The sequence below is a fragment of the Paramormyrops kingsleyae genome, chromosome 9 (assembly GCF_048594095.1).
Source record: "Paramormyrops kingsleyae isolate MSU_618 chromosome 9, PKINGS_0.4, whole genome shotgun sequence".
Taxonomy (NCBI): domain Eukaryota; kingdom Metazoa; phylum Chordata; class Actinopteri; order Osteoglossiformes; family Mormyridae; genus Paramormyrops; species Paramormyrops kingsleyae.
This window is the reverse complement of record NC_132805.1, coordinates 294,770-313,626: the sequence shown is the minus strand read 5'-3', so window position 1 is coordinate 313,626 and position 18,857 is coordinate 294,770. Positions and strand designations below refer to the sequence as shown.

General features: G+C 40.8%; 2 protein-coding genes across 4 annotated transcripts in view; both read left to right on the top strand.

The window, feature by feature from the left end:
• Positions 1-3,027: 3,027 nt before the first annotated feature.
• On the top strand, positions 3,028-9,266 carry LOC111850450 (protein FAM8A1-like). Of its 3 annotated transcripts, XR_002839799.2 has the most exons (7): positions 3,028-3,736; positions 4,043-4,163; positions 4,365-4,488; positions 5,896-6,035; positions 7,132-7,200; positions 7,351-7,405; positions 7,688-7,818. XR_002839799.2 is itself a non-coding variant. In XM_023824349.2 (5 exons), the coding sequence occupies exons 1-5, from the start codon at positions 3,235-3,237 to the stop codon at positions 7,830-7,832; spliced, it is 1,032 nt and encodes a 343-aa protein (XP_023680117.1). In that variant the 5' UTR covers positions 3,033-3,234; the 3' UTR covers positions 7,833-9,266. The 3 variants fall into 3 exon arrangements, 1 of the variants encoding a protein (XP_023680117.1); XR_002839800.2 differs by lacking the exon at positions 7,351-7,405 and having other exon boundaries at positions 7,688-7,825; XM_023824349.2 differs by lacking the exons at positions 7,132-7,200; positions 7,351-7,405 and having other exon boundaries at positions 3,033-3,736; positions 7,688-9,266.
• Positions 9,267-16,761: 7,495 nt separating this feature from the next.
• Positions 16,762-18,857, top strand: part of LOC111850455 (ataxin-1-like) — a 63,640-nt gene continuing 61,544 nt past the window's right edge. Inside the window, exon 1 of the mRNA XM_023824358.2 lies at positions 16,762-16,881. The gene's annotated coding sequence lies outside the window, so the exon portion shown is untranslated. The remainder of the gene's footprint in view (positions 16,882-18,857) is intronic.

The following is an 18,857-nucleotide window of genomic DNA, read 5'->3' as shown; positions in this document are numbered from 1 at the left end:
ACATACACACAGATACACATACACACAGATACACATACATACAGATACACATACTGTACATACAGATACACATACACACAGATACACATACATACAGATACACATACACACAGATACACATACACACAGATACTGTACACATACATACAGATACACATACTGTACATACAGATACACATACACACAGATACACATACATACAGATACACATACACACAGATACACATACACACAGATACACATACACACAGATACACATACACACAGATACACATACACACATACACACAGATACACATACACACAGATACACATACATACAGATACACATACACACAGATACACATACATACAGATACACATACACACAGATACACATACACACAGATACACATACACACAGATACACATACATACAGATACACATACACACAGATACACATACACACAGATACACATACACACAGATACACATACACACAGATACACATACACACAGATACACATACACACAGATACACATACATACAGATACACATACACACAGATACACATACACACAGATACACATACATACAGATACACATACACACAGATACACATACACACAGATACACATACACACAGATACACATACATACAGATACACATACACACAGATACACATACAGACAGATACACATACATACATATACACATACTGTACATACAGATACACATACACACAGATACACATACATACAGATACAGATACACACAGATACACATACATACAGATACAGATACACATACATACAGATACAGATACACACAGATACACATACACACAGATACACATACATACAGATACACATACACACAGATACATATACATACAGATACACATACACACAGATACACATACACACAGATACACATACTCACAGATTGCCCCGAGTGATGTAAATATAGTTGTATACCTATGCAGCAGAAATTACACAATAGACAGAATGGTGACATAATTTATGAACTTTAGGTGAGTGAGGTGTTATAAAGTCTGATGGCAGATGGAATGAAGGACCTGCGGAAGCGTTCTTTCTTGCATGTTGGATGCAGTAGTCTGTTGCTGAAGGAGTTTCATAATGTCCTCACTGTGTCATGCAGGGGGTGAGAGGGACTGACCATAATGGATGTAAATTTGGCCAGCGTCCTCCTCTCAGCCACCTCCTCAGTGGAGTCCAAAGAGCAGCCCAGCACAGAGCCAGCGCTCCTGACCAGTTTATTCAGTCTCTTCCTGTCCCTTCCTGAGCTCCCGCACCCCCAGCAGACCACCGCCAAGAATACAGCAGATGCTACCATAGTGTGGTATATAGTAGTGTCCTGCACACACTACAGGACCTCAGCCTCCTCAGCAGGTGGAGGCGGCTTTGCTCTCTGTGTTCTGTGACCAGTCCAGTTTGTTGTTTATATGAACACCCAGATATTTGTACACAGACACAACCTCTACCCAACACTCCCAGAACATCCACTGATGCAGATGGAGTCACCTAGTGGCAGAGTCAATTACCATCTCCTTTGTCTTACTGGCGTGTATCAGGAGGAGATTCCTTCCACATAATTCAACAAATTTGGCGATGACCCCCCTATATTCCAGATCGTTACCCTTCGATATACATCCAACGATGGCTGTATCATCAGAGAACTTCTGAAGGTGACAGCTGTCCATGTTGTGTCTGAAGTCCGATGTGAACAGTGTGAAAAGGAGAGGGGAGAGCACTGTGCCTTGCGGAGTCCCTGTGCTGCAGACTACAACATCAGACACGCAGTCGCAAAGTTTCACATACTGTGGTCTGTTAGTGAAGTAGTCGGTGATCCATGCTACCATATGGCAATCCACACCAGCTCCCTTCAGCTTCTCCCTTAGCAGTCATGGCTGTATTGTGTTGAGAGCACTGGAGAAGTGAAAGAACATGATTCTCACAGTGCCCCCACATATTGGACTGACAGTTATAGGGCTTTAGTATTGGGTTTTATGATGTTTTTGTTGTACTTAAACACGTCATAACATATTGCAAACTTTGCCCTAACCACCGGGTTAACAGAGGACACCCTTTCCGAAAGGCAGGGTGTTGCTGCTCCCTCGTGGTGTATTTATTCACTTGATTTTTAAAATGAATCTTGTTATGATAAACAGTCCATTCGATGATAAATAAATGGATGGAATTACTTAAGAGTACAACATGTTTGTCTCAATCGCCATCAATCTCCATAATAAATTTAAGGGAGTAGATTTGGATATGGACGGTAGGGGCAATGTACTATATACCGGTATTTTGGGGTTATCGTGTGTGTTTGAGGGCACGATCGATGGATTCGGCGCTGATTTGGTCCCAACCAATGTTGAAATCAAACCTACGCCCTTGGCTGAACTTAAATAGTTTGGTTTCCTAAACTCCCTTAAATATTATCTTATGGTTCTCTACTTCATGGGCATCGTGTTGTAAGAAAATTGAACAGCATTTTACACCTCACAGAAAAATCAAGGTTTCCTATTATCGTAAATGCCACTAAAGCCGAATATTATAACGGGACTCCAAAACAGCAACTCCCCTGTAAAAATCGTTAAGGTTCACCACCTGTATATTAAGCGGGCCGCAAGTGTTATGCGTATTAATTATTTAATAATTTTCGGATATATCTGCAACTCCCACGTGCCAACAATTACATCATTAGCACAAATACTTTAACGGACTAACATGACTGTTGTTAACCATTGCGTACGAGATGAGCTCTTAGTGCTAAATATTTGTCATTTTATGTACTGCACATGTCAGGGGAATTTAATAAGATTACCATCATACACCGAATAAACTGTGTTCAGTGAAACTAGCAAAGGGACTTTCAGGCGATTAAATGAACAAATTAATATAACGTGCACGTATACAATTGTACATAGTGAAAATAATTAACTTTTTCTGTACATTTAAACTGCGAGTAGCTGATGTGGGAAACGCGTCACAGTGTGGACCGTACCAGTACTAAAAAATAGGGGGGTTGTTAATCAAAAAAGAGAGAGATGTAGATTTTGCGCAGAATATATGTATCAGCCCAACATTTTACGAGTAATTGCTGTTGTTTATGTTGACCATACAATGCCTTATATTTTAATTTAAACAACATATAAAATTCAGTTATACCACATTGGTATGGTCGCCCCGGCTTTTCCTGTGTTTTGAAGTTGATGGGCAATCGAACATGTCGGAATCGGGATTCCGATTGCAAAACAAGGAGGAAACAGTTTGCGACAGTACGACGCGGCGTAGATCAGCGGCAAACATCATATCGCCTAATCCGGGGGTGGACAAGAAGACGATGGACTTCAGGACAGACTCGGGGAAGAAGATGACGACGACGGAATACTGCAGGAAATTACAGGAGTGGATGTGGCAGTACTACGGTGGCTACGCCAGCTGGCTCACCTGGACGGCGATGTCCGCCTTTCCCTTACCATCCTGCGCTCCGGCGAGTGAAGCCCACGTTGTCCCTCCCTGGGGGGCGCCGCAGCTGTCCGAAGCCCGCGGTCTCCACGGAGATCAGTTTTCTTACCTCCCCCCGAATCAGTTCGTTGGGATCCCATCCCCAGGTCTCCAAACGGGGGAGGTGACAGCTGGGGGTCCCCCTGTGCCCAACACCGCTACTGCTGCCCCGAGACCCGCGCAACAGCAGCAGCAAACAAACAGAAACACTCAACAAGCAGGTATTTAGCAATCTGACTGGCTCGGGCTTCTAATGTGATATTTAATTTACCGTCCGCTGACCCAAAGGCACGTTGATGGCGCATATGAGTGTTGTGTATCTATTCTATCTAATGTGATAATCGCGACCTATAGTAGATACACGAGGTTCGTCAACAGTATTATTATTTGTTTTATTAGTATCGGATTAATATTTATTTATAAGCAACCACTTAACAATTGGGCTGTAATATCGTCTACCTTATTAAAAGGTCAATTCTTGAAAGACGTGGCAAGTTTTGAGTTTGTTCTGTTGTTTTTCTGTTCAGGTCGGGAATACACGATCCCTTCTCCTCTGCAAAGATTTTTCGCAGAAATGGTGGATTTCTTCATTCTTTTCTTCATAAAGGCCACAATTATCCTCAGCGTCATGCACTTAAGTGGAATTAAGTGAGTGCCCACAGTAGTTTGTGTGCATAACAACCCTCTTGCCACCCCGTTAGTTAGCATTTCGCGCCGTGCGTGTGCTGCTTTAAATCGCGAAATTGAAGCCTTTTAGTGTATATTAAACCTGAAAATTATTCTGCGGTATTAGACTTGTACCAATAACTTTACTTTGCTTGTCTAACGGTTTCTTACTCATTTTTTTAGGGACATTTCCAAATTTGCCATGCATTTCATTGTGGAAGAAATAGATCAGGACACTTCGATGGAAGACCTACAGCATATGATGCTGGTGGCTCTTGTCTATAGGGTGCTGGTATGCCTCTATGAGGTGAGTGTCAGAATAAATCATCTCATGGCTGTAACAGGCTAGGCGGCCTATTACTGTTTTATATAGAGCATTTGTCTGTAGATGCTTAATATTATTACTTACTAAAAAAATTATATTTATATGAATAATTCTTTTTTTAATACGTGGTGTAACCTTTGCTTGCAGAACAAAATCCAAAGTGCTGGGTGACATGGTGACATGTTTAGTGCTGTTAGCTCACACTCCAGGGTTGGGCCTTTGGTTCCTGCCTAGTGTTGTTGTAGTTTCGACTTTTATTTTCATATTACTTTCAAGTTTCATTTGAAATCCAGTTCAGTTTTACTTTTCAGTGTGGTTTTATGAATTTTTATTTTAAAGATGAATTTCTATTTATAGTTTTTCATGTATTTTAGTTTCAGTTTTAGTTTTAATAATTTTGTTTTTAGGAATTGACTGAAAGTTGTAGAGCTATTTCATATGTCTGGTCTTCATACAGTCGACTGTTCCTCATGGCGGAGGGTTTGAAGCCCAGGCTCCAGCGATCTGGAAAAACAATAATTTTTTGGTCCCCTTGGTCCTGTCAGCAAGGGAGTGAGCCTGCGAGGGCGCCAAAAGATAAGAGAAATGCCAGATCACTGTGAGATATTATAGGATAGGCTGCCGTGAACAGGTTTGGCATCCTACAAAGCAGCACTGTACATACATTATATGCAATTATGAGTTCTAAACTTCTTGCGTGTCGTGTGCTGGCCTTGGCATGTCACCTGCAGCTTTTGCACAGCGTATGCCTTCCCTGCGATGTATCAGAACTGCTTATGGGAAGGTCGCGATTGAGATGGGTCGACTGTAGAATCCTACATGAATAGACAGTGCACTTTATGCACTAATGTCATCAAAATATCCAAAACATTTTTCAAGAATTATTACAGGTAATTTAATATAAAGAAATCATTACTTTTAGCTAAATAGTATTTTTAAATGGTAATGGTTTTGACATTTGTGTTTATTTCAATTAGTTTTGGTAATGATATTTGTGGTTTTCATTTAGTTTATTTAATCGTTGTATATTTTATTTCAGTTTACGGAGATGTTTTCTCACAGTTTTAGTTTTCCTTAACGATACTGACGCAGATCGCGATTTCTTTTCCTGTGATTGCATGTTCTGTCCATGTTGTGTCTATTTACCCCCCCAGTCGAAAGATGTGCAGTTAAGTTCATTGGCATCTCTGGAATTGACTTTTGATAATGTACATGCACTGTGATGGGCTGGCATCCTATCCAGGGTGTTTCCTCAGCCTTGTGCCCTGTCCTGCTGGGCATAGCTTGGGAGGTCCATGACCCTCACTAGGCTAGGGGGTTGGATATATGGGTTGATTGATGTTTTGTGCTGATGACTATTGGTGTCTCCTTGTCCAACCACCATTTTAGATTATATGTATCTGGGGAGCTGGAGGAGCCACACCTGGAAAGTTCCTTCTTGGCCTTCGTGTTGTCACGTGTGACACCTCGGTCCTGGTGCGACCCAACCGGGTTCTGGTGGTACCTGCATCCAACGTCAAGTTTTCTGCGTAAGTAGTGAACCTGTTATATTGTTTCCTTCAAAACTAGGAGTAGTTCACTAATAACCCTGTTATACATGGTGGCCTATTTTTTTTTTATTTAGTATTTTTTTTGGTCACCTAGTCAAGAAAATCATTTGTCTGTTTACATTAGTAGTGGCTGCATTGTACTTAAATGATGGAAAGATCTGCACTTGCTCTGTAATGTTTCAAAAACATCTCTTCTAAGGTTCCTTTCAACTGCAAAGTCAGATTTTAGTCTTTCTTTAGAAAAATGCTGCATAGTAGTAGATATTAGGAAGGAGCATTTCAGGCAGAATTACTAGTGAAATTTTGGATTATTTGGATAATTTTTCATGAACCCTGCCCCCGTCACACACAGAGAAATATTTTTAAGATATTAGTCATTGCTGCAAAAAGATAATGTAAAATATTAAAAGTAACTCAAATAAATTAAGTTGAAACCAGTTAATTTATCCGAAAGAGATCCTGAAGTGCAGGATCATACAATAATGTTTAATAGCCTGCACCTTAGGCAGCTACGACAAATGGCGATTTGTAATTTTTTTTTTTTTTAACTCAATCCTATTAATACTTCTCTGGCTTATAGGCCACTCCATTAATTTATTTCCATACTAAATGAGACATCACTCGGTGCTGCAGAATGAACTTAAAATGTTAAAGGTAGTCTGGGAATTAGAGCTGAATTATATTGGAAAAATTCACATTGCAAGTTGAAAATTTACCCAAAATAAACTATAGCCAAATATGACTTATTACATATAAATAGAGTCTGTCTTTACTGGGAAAGGCAAGTCGGTAGTTCACATTCTGGTTAACTCGCCTCAAAGTCTAACCACAGCCATGACATCATAAATGTGCATATAAAATTAGCAGCAGCAAGAGTATGACTCTTATAACCTTGTTGCCACAAATTGTACCAAAAGACACAAAGCAGTGCAGACAAATTAATTGCTTTTGCAATATTTTCTCTGTGGAAACCAAAATATTTACATTCAGTGTAGAATGAATGTCTTCTGGTGATTAGTTTTTGTTTGCCTTACTCATTTTTATTCCATTTCTCACAAACGTGCCACGCTATGAGTGAGCAAGGATGAGAATGATGGCGGCCATTTCAGAGAGCGTATGCAGAGCTAATGCGAAAACAGTAGAGGTAAATTTATGAACAAATAAACAACAAACTTCTACGTGAACGGATGAATCACGGCTAATTGCATTTCTGCTAAGTAATATTTAAAATGGCTCATTTATTATTCGGTTTTTAAGATTTTATTTTATTTTTTCCTTTTATACCCGTTCTCAGATATTCAAATGTTCACCAATGCTGACTCATCTCTACTCTACAACTATTGTTTCAAGTGAGACTTTCATATAGATTACTCAGGAGAACAGGAATATTCTAAAATATTCTAAAAATTTATAACCACATTGGCAGTAGATATTAATATTTCACTGGCTCATGACCCAGTTTTCCCTGGTAAAGCTGCATTTTAGTAAGACTTTTGGGGGAGAAAAGGGATCATTGTGCATGGTATTAAAAAGCCATATTGCTATACTGGAAACGTGATCATCTTAATAGAAGTAAACCTCTCATTAAAGCTCTACCTTCTCTTCCCCCGGCTCTTTCTCCCTGGCCACAGATCCACAGTGCGGGCCTTAAACAAGAACTTCTCCATCGCCCTCTTCTTCCCGGCGTTCATCACGCTGCTCTTCTTCCAGCACAACAGGACCGTTTATGACATTGTTGCCGGTACCATCGTGGTCAAGCGAGGCAGGGCCAGGTGACAGTGTGCGATGACAGCCGGATGTTGGCCTCGTCCCTCGTCTTCCTTCGTATTTATGTATTCCAGCAAGAATGACTGCATCCTGAGTTGTTTTTTCCCCATTACTGGCTTAATCTTTGCCCGCTGGAGACTCTGAGGCTTGGTTAGAGTGAGCTGGAGGGGAGAACTTCACCTAGTGCCAGGGCTCTGTCAGCACCAACCCAGATCTGCCGCCTTTTTCATGCAGAATTGCAACTCTGTTTTTCTGTATTGCAAAGCTGAATGACACTTTCTGCTATGAAAATATCTATACATTCTGCTATGATAATACTTCAGGTATGAAGATCTTTCTATGGAATGAAATTATGGATTGGGCTGTTTATCAACTCTTTGGTTAAATTATTAGCTGTAGAGGTCGGACACAAAGTTTTATACGAACAATTGAGAAATTCCTGACCTTTTTTTCTGAGGCTGATGTACCTTGTAATCTAAAAAATAGCCTGTTTTAATATTCTGCCTGAAGAGAAATGCTTTTATTTGGAGTATCTCAAAATGATTTTCTATTTGATAATGCTTTCAGAGTAACTGTGAGAGGGGAAAAAAAATGTTTAGTCATTCAGCCGCTACACTGGGCCTGTCTGTCAGGCCAGGGCTCAGACGCTGAGCAGAGTCATCTGTTATCCTGCCCATTGGCCAGGATCCCGCTCGCTATAGCAATGCGTTGACCCCTCCTGATCGAGCAGTGTTACTTATAAAACGTTATGAGAGATGCCTGCCTCTCTGTCTAAGTGTTATTTTTGTGCACATGTCCGCCAACAATATAGCCATCATTTTTTGTTTTTCATATTCAGATACACATATGTGGAAAATATACTTTCACTGCGTTTTACCATATGAAATCATCGATAATGCGACAAGTTTTATTCCTTTGAATTATGAGATATTAAGGAAAAGAAGATTTGCTTGCAGATTATTTCGAAGGGTGTACTATCAATACCTGTATTATAAGGTCACCGTAACAGATTAATGGTAGGAATGATATGAAAGAAACGTGTTTCTCTGGTGCATTTACTGAAGTAAGTCATGTATTGAAATGGTTTATTTGTACAAGACCATTGTGACTGTAAGCTTTATAGTGTTGTAGATATTCACCCAGTTAAAAACAGCCCGTGTTTTTATACCATGGATAATCTAGTAAAGCTGAGCCTAGAGTTCGGCAATGTTTACACGTCATAAATTAACGTTAAGCTTCAGGTTTAAATATGCATAAAATGATTAAACCCGACTAATGAGTGAAACAATTACAACAGCTCTACCTTTAACATTTGTTTCCTGCATCTTTAATACAGCTTTTTGAGGGATAAATGATTAGGGTTCATTACCAGATGTTAAACGTACCTTAAAATGGTTTTATAGATTGACTAACTTTTATTAGTGAAATAAATGAGTAAGGAAATGCGTCGATTATCGTGTTTATGTGCTTAGTGCAGTGATGTATTTAGCTGTTTGCCACTGAGCAAAGTACAATTTTACTTGGAAAGGTAGACCTGAAGTTTGAAGACTGCTGTCTTCAGTGTGAGGTAAGGTTCCATCAAACATGATCATCAGTCAAAGTGGGCACCATGTTGGAAGGATCAGCCGCTGGTTAAAGGTTCAGTTCACAAATGCGGTTTATCTAGCAGATGTATGAACAGGTGCTATGGGCTGGAAAGCGAGTCACACAGCAGATAGCCTATAACACGGTGTCTAAAGAAAATGTTTCTGTTGCAGCGAGGACTTTCTGGACTTTTAAAAAGTTGCAAACCGATTACCTTGCAGAATGTTGAAGGGGGACATGTGAAAACAAGGATGAATGATTGACAAGTGTACGCGGCATGTGCTCACAATGCAAACCTAATCTCCAGAGGCGTGTAAGAAAATGCTGGAATATTGTTAAACCGATAGTGATCCTGAGAGGAAATTAAGGAACTAAGGATCTCATAGAGGCCAATGAAATTAGGCTTTGTTTACCATCTCATGTTATAAGAGCAATACTGCTCTTCTTCTCTGCATATTATAAATGAGCTGCAACTAATGACTTGGATAAATGATAGAAAGATGGATGGAATCAACAAAGTACATAGTAAGTACATGTCATATAAAGAATGGTTTGTAGGCGACTGTAAGACAAAAGTATATAAGTGACAGATCTCTAATTATATTTTTATGTCTATGTATCGTCCTGATTTTGCAGAGTTCGACATCCCTGGCTTAAGCGAGGGGCTTGCGTCTTCATCACCACATTAATTAAAACCAGTGTTTTCTGTTAAGCAACAAGTACCTATTATTGTGTATGCCTTTTGTTAAGGGACAGGTCATACATACAGAACATACGGATCTGCTTGCCTGCAAAGGCTGCATGGAGCAATGTATGATTTCATGATGATGATGATGATGATGATGATAGGGCATGAACCGGCACTCTTCTGATCACAAGCACAGAGTCTCAGCTTGATTCACACGCTACCCCTGACCTGACAGCTGGATGGCTGGAAGCCTTGAGTTTGAAAACGAGAAAAAAAAAAAAAAAACAGACCAATGTGTTGATGTCATACAACGAAGACTGTGATTGGTTAAAGAAGTGAAACACAAACCACTCCGTTGTTGACCCAGGGACACGTCCAACTCTGCAAAATCACACAGATATGATCCTTCTCTTGCTCTACAGGATTTACTTAGGCTTACCAATACTGTCCACTAGGGGGCATATTTATCTTCAATTTTAATAAAATGAAAATGTTGCCTTGTCCTGACAGGATTACGACTAATTAAATAAATAATCTCAGATTTGCTCAAAATAACATAATATTTAAACAAAATATTATGGTTAAAGAAAATATTTTGTTTGTTACATGACAAAATAACCAGAAGAGTCCTTTAAAGGTAGCTGGCAGTATTGTCAAATCCCACAACCACGTGCTTCCCTTGTAAAATATCCACACAATGCTGAGAGTTTTGGCTGAAATGCCTCATGGATTTCTCTCTACACAACAGAAATACCAGGGATTGAGCCGACGTTAACTCCACAGCCATTGTTCACGATTCCATCCGCCCACCCGCCTCCCCTGAGCCGTAAACTGAACCACAGGCCCAGATGTCTCTTTCTGAGCTCAGACCTGGCAGGAGAAACCGGGGTTTCAATGGAAAGTTGATTTATCTTGAGGGATTATGGGATACTATGGGTGCAGCCGGCAGTATGCCCTCAGGGAGAGTCTGTGACTCGCTAGGAACAAAAACGCAGCGACGGCTCGGTGTCTAGTTACAGTCGATAGATGTTGTCATCTAAGGAGTCTCTCCCTGTCATGTGATAAAACATCTAAATCATATTCCAAATAATAGTCATTAATTAAACGTTAATTGATTCACTATGCAGCTGTCAGCTACATGCTTACCTTGAGTGCATGAGGCAAAGCACCAGAGAGGAAATCAGCAAGAGGAAGTGAAATAGCTTTGGATCTCCCCCCCATGGAAGAACTGCATACATATTATGCAAAAGAGATCTAATGAGCGCAATCACTTTGGCTGTCTGAATCATTCCATTTAGCCTTACACATTTATTGCATCCTGTCCCACAATTAATTCTACAAATGGCCTGCAAAGGAGCACATGTCTAACTCGGATCCGTTTGGAGCCTCTTTCAAGGAGCCTTCAGGTGTTTGCTGATATTACACTACACTTCATTACTATTACGTTAAGTTGTTTATCACTAGAAATCTGTCCATTGGGCGGTTCTCTAAGGCCTGCCTCCCTTTCCGCAGCCTGCCCACTAGCGATGTGAGGCCTGAGAATGGGACGCGAATGTGCCAATGGAGTGAGCGGGCACAGTGGGTGGCAGCGGAAAGCAGCCCACATCACCGTTAGACCCACCGGGCACGCTGTGGTGTAGGGTTTCCACACATTGACACAGGGAAGAGTAGGGCCTTTTCTCATTCACTCCCTGCATTGTCTCTGCTCTTCATACCACCAGACACAATACTGTCGGTATTCTGATTTATGAATCTTCCTCATGTGATTGTTCTTATTGATGCAGTTTTCTCTCAAACAATACTGACCGCTGTACATTGATGCTACATAGTGGGATCTGGCTCTAGCTGTACACAATCACCTAGAGCCCCCGAGTTACCTACAGGTGGGGGAAGTGACATGATCATTAAGTTTCTGAGTATGGGGGACTCCCAATTAAAGCTTTGCCTAGGGCCCCGTCAAAGGTGGGACTGGACTCATACGTATCACTAGCCCACAATTGCTCGCACTGTGCCAGTATGCCTTTCTGCCAGTGTTGTTCTTTTGATGATGGTGTTTTTTCTGCCCAAACAGTGACTTTAATTAATCAAATAAGTGTTGGGATTGAAAACATAAAGACCTACATGTACCCCGCAGATTCTCTGTGGAAATTATTTAAAAAGTAACAGATGTATTGTGTGAGGGTGCTATCAAAATGTCTAGGCTAAAGTTTGCTAAACCTTTTAAGGCATTTATTGATCTTGGCTTTTGAAGTACGGAGTTAACATGAAAGCTTCCCAAATATACATCTGCTGAAATCTTTTTAGGAAGCAGATTGTGCTGCTTGAACTTGCTATCGTTTTTCATCAATTTTGCATACTGCCTACGCACACGAGAACCCATTTGTACGAGGGGGAAGATACCAGTATGAATATTTTATCAACATTAGCGCTAATAAGATGTGATGAAGAACTCAATTATTGTGGCTGCACCAACACCGTAGTTTTGAATTTACTGTCTGCTGATCGCCAGTCACATTATATGTAATACACAACTTACTATGTGGATAAGAAATCACGATTAAGTAGCGTAAGTCATGCACTAAGACTGCTATTAAGGTATATCAAACGATCGCACATTCTGTACATTTTTTGCTGAGACGTTTCCTTCGAACAGGTACGCGGCTTCACGAAATTAGTGGGATGATATACGGCAGCCATTCCGCACCGAATTATTAATCATGGACTCCTGATTTGTAGGAAACATGTAGAGAGCCGCCTCCCCGTTGCGAGCTTTTAGTATCAAATGCTGTCATTTTCATTAGTGCTCACGAACAGTAATGTGCATGAGGCTTCCAGGATCACGCACGTATGACAGCCGTGACTGATGTCGGCCCGGCGCATTCATGCACGGTACAGAGTGACCGCTTTCCAGAAGGGACACCTGCTCCATCTCATTCTCCTCAACCTCCGCACCCTCCCTTATCAGCTCGCTATGATTAAATGCTCCTCCTTCCGCATCTGGCACCCTGTCAGTTTTAGTCTACTTAAAAGTACCCTCGTTGATAATTTGGACCGCTTTGCTTCGCACCCTTTCATTAAGTACAAGATGCATCAGGTACGGTTATGACTCAGGTTAATGGCAGGACCGCAGTGATAACTAATGGTTTCCTTCTGCCTCAAGGCGGTCGATAACTGAAAAGCCTTCATACCTCTCGGTCGGTGACCTAGAGCAGGGCTCTTCAAATCTGGACCTCGATTCCAAATCCAGGCCTTGTTTTCAGTTCTCCCAGGTAGTTAGTTTAATAATTACTGATTCTGATTGGTCAGAGGCTTCACGCCTGGCTCACAGGTAAAGGAAGGCTGGAAAACCAGCAATGCTCGGACCTCGAGGACCGTGATTTGAATAATCCTGACCTAGAGGAAGACTGGCGAAGATTATTACAACACGGAGTGGTCCTCAAAAGAAATTTCCGTACTTAATGTTCGTAACACAGTCGTGAAAGAAACATCTTATTAGCGTCACCGTTGAACCAGGAGCTGATTATAAGAAAAATATTGCATATAGATGGGTTGCTGAATTTTGAAGGTCTGTATAGGTTTATCTTGCAGCATTATTTATGATAGAATCGTGTTTGTCTAACTTAAAGTTTTATCTCTTTTTAAAAAGACTTGCCATTTCCATGCTGACATCAACCTTTTAGTCTAATACCCGAATTGTATCATTTTTCTTAAGTTATGAGAGACTGTAATAAAAACATAAAATTGTTTAGCTATCGAACAAGACCGTATGAAATATGATCAATCACGATGTGTAAAAAAATAATAGGATGTACAGCACATAAGTACATAAAATATGGAACATCTATAAAATATGGAACAACAAATTGTAATTTCTGCAAATCTGCCTTTGCCTATTAACATAGGACTATGTTTCAAATCAGCATCGCAAAGGCAGCATTCATCATATCACGCTTTGTTTTAGTCGCCATAACGATGACATTACTTAGAAGCATTCAATGACAGCTTTGCTGTGTTTTTCTTTTATAGGCCTATAACTTGCATAATTTATGTTGTAGGATTTGTTGGATAGTTTGGAAGAGATTGAAAGCGTGTAGCTGTGGTCGGAGACAGATTCGCAGTTGTGACACGGTGGAAATATAGCACTTGTGGTGTTTACACGGTATTTACACCGCAGCCTAAGCACGGTTCTGTATGCCGGCTAATGGGCCGAATATCAATTCGTTGTAGCACAAAGGTGACAGCGACATTGTCGCTGACGCGTGAAAAACAAGCTGCCACGCCAGAGGCCCCTGAACTCGACCTAAGGGGGGGGGGGGCGGCGAGGCAATGTGACAGACACAAATTTATTCCAATGTATGCACTAGCAGCTCTCATTTGTCTCCGAGTTTATTCCTCTTCGCGCGCGGCTCTCCTGCCACGGGATTTTCAAAGAAGTTTTTCACGTCCGGAAGAGGCTGTCACGTCGCTGAGGCGTAACCGTGGGGGGTCTCGCACGGTCGAACGGGAAGCAGCCGAAATGAGAAAGCGAGATGACAGCCTGGCAGGTCGGCGTGCCGCTCCGCCGTGGCACCAGAGGGTCCGCGCCACTGCTCTCCCACGGATGCGGATTTGCCAGTCTGACGTGCCGGGGGGAGGGAGGTCAACGTAAGGCCAACAGCGGAGTGATAGCCGAAAATAATGACGCTTGGAATAATGACGCTTCCCCGGTGCTGCACAGAGCCGCACAGAAGCCTGAGAACAGACCTGCCGAAAAGTCTTGGCTAGAGTGGCAGGAATCACGGAGGTTTCTTCAAGGAGTTTTCACCAACGGCCATCTAATGGAGGGTATTAGGGGGCTTTCAGAGTAAGGATTACTGAAAATATCTTACATATACGCTTATATGGGCCTGCGGTTAGGGGGAAATAGGCCTACCACACAGAGGGTAAGACGGTGCCAGGTGTCTTTGCCTTTTGAATTTAAGATTACTAATTTCTCTTGAATATACATATATGTCTTACAAAAATGTTAATCTCCAGGATGTATGTGAAAGTTTTTTAAGATAAACAGTACAATTACCTTTTTTGTCAATGCAAGACAACTTGGCTTTCAGAATGTCAGTTTTATTTTGCATCATTGATTACTTCATTTCGTATGTCAAAACAATTGTTTTGAGGGTCCTTGGGCTGCTTTATAGATGAATATCCCATTAAATGTGGAACTGAACTGGGACTCCCTGTGAACACTTTGATTTACATCCGCTAATTACTTGTCGACTTTTCAATGATCGACATTTGGAACCTCGGGATCAATGCTAATCTGTTTGTACTGGAAAAAGTTAATTAAACCCAGCCCTCCTAATACAGGGCTTATAAACCCAAAACTCATAATATGAGAATTTCATATTTCCCCTTAACAAAAGTGACATGAAACAGGAAGTGAACTTAGGGTGACACCACACCACCACAATCATTACTGTCAAGCAAAGTAACCAGCCTTGAGTATGGTCATTGAATCACGTTATATAATGCAGGCCTAGCACTAATGCAACATAAATAGGCCTATTTGACCAAACCTCATTTTGTCAGAATGATAAATTCTCCACTACAAAATTATTGTAGAATTACTTTTCTTCATGTTTTTCATGATTTTAATAACTCGTGATTTCAATAACAATTTCTTTCCTCTGACAACGAACGTGTCATCATTAAAAAGATGATTGTTCTCTCATAATATTTAAATATTTATTAACATAATTATCATTACAAACATTTATTGTATCTATCTAGATAGATAGATAGATAGATCAGTCACAATGATCAAGAGGATTCGGACGGATGCCATTTTTTGAGGGCCTCGTTCTCTAACACGCGCACAGATGTACGATAGTTTAGAGGCACAAGTCCACATTAACGGCATTGTATTTTTCTTGGTTGCCGAGGACCTGGATACCCGGAAGAAACGCAGGGAGATGGTATGAAGATAATGGCCACAGCAATTTACCCTCTCCGCCAAAAGGGGGAGTCATTTCTTGTACGAAACGCCCAACACAGCTTTTTTGAATAAGCAAAGCATACAAGACAAAGTATGAAAGAAAAACTGTGTGTAAAACTAGACAGACACCGAACTTGGAATGCAATAACTCGACAAGGAATAATATATAATAAATCAAACGTCTAATTTTAACTATTGTGGAGATTAACGTCTGAAAGGAATTTATGGTTTATAGTTCAGGATGTGTAATGCTTACACATTTTTGTTATGTGTATAACAAAAATGTTACAGCATTGTGCACTGTTTCTATGTGTGTGAGTGAAAAATAGAGGCACAGGTTACACACAAGTCCACAACGTCTTCATCAAGACCTGCATTACTAATAGCCTTCGGCGATGAAAAGAGGCAAATCCTCCTTCTTTGACTGCTGTTATAAGGTGTGTGCTTGTATTTAACAGAGGGACTGCACTGGGTGTGGAGAGGATTGAAGGGGCGTGAAATGATATGGAAGAGTTTGGAGAATAAATATGACACTCGCATACCTTCAGTGTTATTTTGAAAGCATTGCAGACTGTAGAAAGCTGTTCCTTTGCATCAGTTATGTGTATGTATGTGTAGAGGAGAGCCAGAGCGACCGAGAGAGAGAGAGAGAGAGAGAGAGAGTGTGGAGTGACTGCAGGAGAGAGAGAGAGAGAGAGAGCAGCTTTACCGCCGACTACACTTATAGTAGCAGGGAGAGCCGATTCCACCGTCGCTGCAGGAAAACCCTGACAACAAGGAAACCCATTGCTTTCCCTGATCAATTGCGTTGTGCAGTAAGTGTTTTTTCTACACTGCTCCGTAGTTCTCTTAAATAAGGCTAGACAATGTTTTGATGTATCTCTTTACGCAGCGGTTATCAAAATGGCTCACTGGAACGAGGAAGGAACGTTGTTTTCATTTTTTTAAAAATAATGTTTAAGTGTTTGCCTAGTAGCAACTTAAGCAAAACAAGAAACACGTTTCAATAATTGTAAGAAAGCACTTGAGAGTATGGTGATACATGATATAGTCGCTCCGTAAAGTGGCGCAACAGAACCTGCAGAGGACTGAGCGGATGTGGTGGAGGACTGTATCCGAGGAAGGAGCGCTTGAAAGCCGGGACTAGTGTAGGACAGGATCGCAAGCTGCTGCGCCTCCTCTGGCGGCTTGGGGCTGCGCTACGGAGAGCACCAGTGCGCTCGAAACACCGCTTGCAGTGCGCTGCCGAGCCGCTCTCATCCATAGGCGGCTCTGCCTGACGGACGTAACATTAAAACGCGCTCCGGAGCAGATACATTATTTATTATCTGTAAATCACTTTAATCTAAAAAACGGATTCGTTTGTGTGTTCAATGAATAGTGCACAGAGAATTTCCGATAGGCTGCGAAATTACCGCGTTTCGAGCCCCGGTTCATTGATAAAAAATAACGGCGCTGCTCAGTGTGTGAATTTACGGTTATATTTGGCTACGGCTGCTCGACGGTGTATGATGTCATACAAGCGAGCTTTCCAGTTATACAATAGACAGAGGGGATTACAACTAAAGCAGAGCAGTTCATCTTTGCTTGTAGTAAATAATGAAGTATGCAGTACATTTTTTTTTTACCAAAAAACCATAGACATTTCACATACATTGCAGCGGATTAGACCTAGATAAAATTCATTCGAATAATTTGACTGCCAGATAATTAGGCCTACACAAATTCCTGAAAAAAAAACAATCAATTTTACTCAGGTTTTGTAGTTCTTAAAGCAGCATTACAATGTTGTAGATCTGAGGCTGGCCAAACTGTACTGTGCAACTATTAATTATTTAACCTGTCGTCTGTGTTATTATGAATACCGTTAACATATTTTAAATATTTCTGCAAGTATATGTTATATTGTGTTTCAAAGCAGGGATCGAAATAGTGTTTTGCCATTTTCATAGTTCACTGGATTTCCGCGTCTGCGCATGTAGACTACTGTATAGTACAGTACAGTATCTACCTTTGTGTAACCCAGCGTGCGCTCAGCCTTTTTGTTAAAATCAATCAGGAAACTAGACCAGGCTGCTATGGCAACAGACAGTATTCGCACCTGAATGCAGGTGCGTCTGCGTTTGCGCGCTCGCGCCGACCCTTTACGAGGTTCTATCACCGTCGTGATTCTCAAGAATCAAAAAAATAAGCATCAGTTTAAAACATCAAATACGAATAGAATGATAACTGGGTACAAAATAATAGTAAATCATGTAATATAGTACTTAATGAAAAGTATCGTTTGAGCGTTTTTTGGTGAAAATTGGCAATAATTAAATTTGAAATTGGTATTTTCTTGGTAAAACTGTCACTTTTGGCAGTGGATCTCTTTATATGTGTTTTTCTAAACCTATGCTCTCTATTATACAAACCCTGGAATGAATACGGTTTATATAATATAATTTTGGGGATAATACATATATATTGTGTATATCCAGGTAACTGTTGAAAAGGGATTGTTTATGTAATTATGTTACCATTGTCTTTAGGATTGCTTCCATCCATCCATCCATCCATCCACTTACTGGTTAGGGTTGCTGTGGGGTATGGGGCCTAGGGCCAGAGTTACACCCTGTGTGTGATATTAGTTCATCACAGGGTGTTTCTATTTTTTAAAGAGTGCACATTTCAGATAGAAATAAACACTCAGAAGGTGTTTAAATTGTATTACCGATGTGGGTGGTTTCAACAAGTTGGGATTAGAATTATGCCTATACAGTGGTGGTTTGACAGATTTTTTAAACTTAAA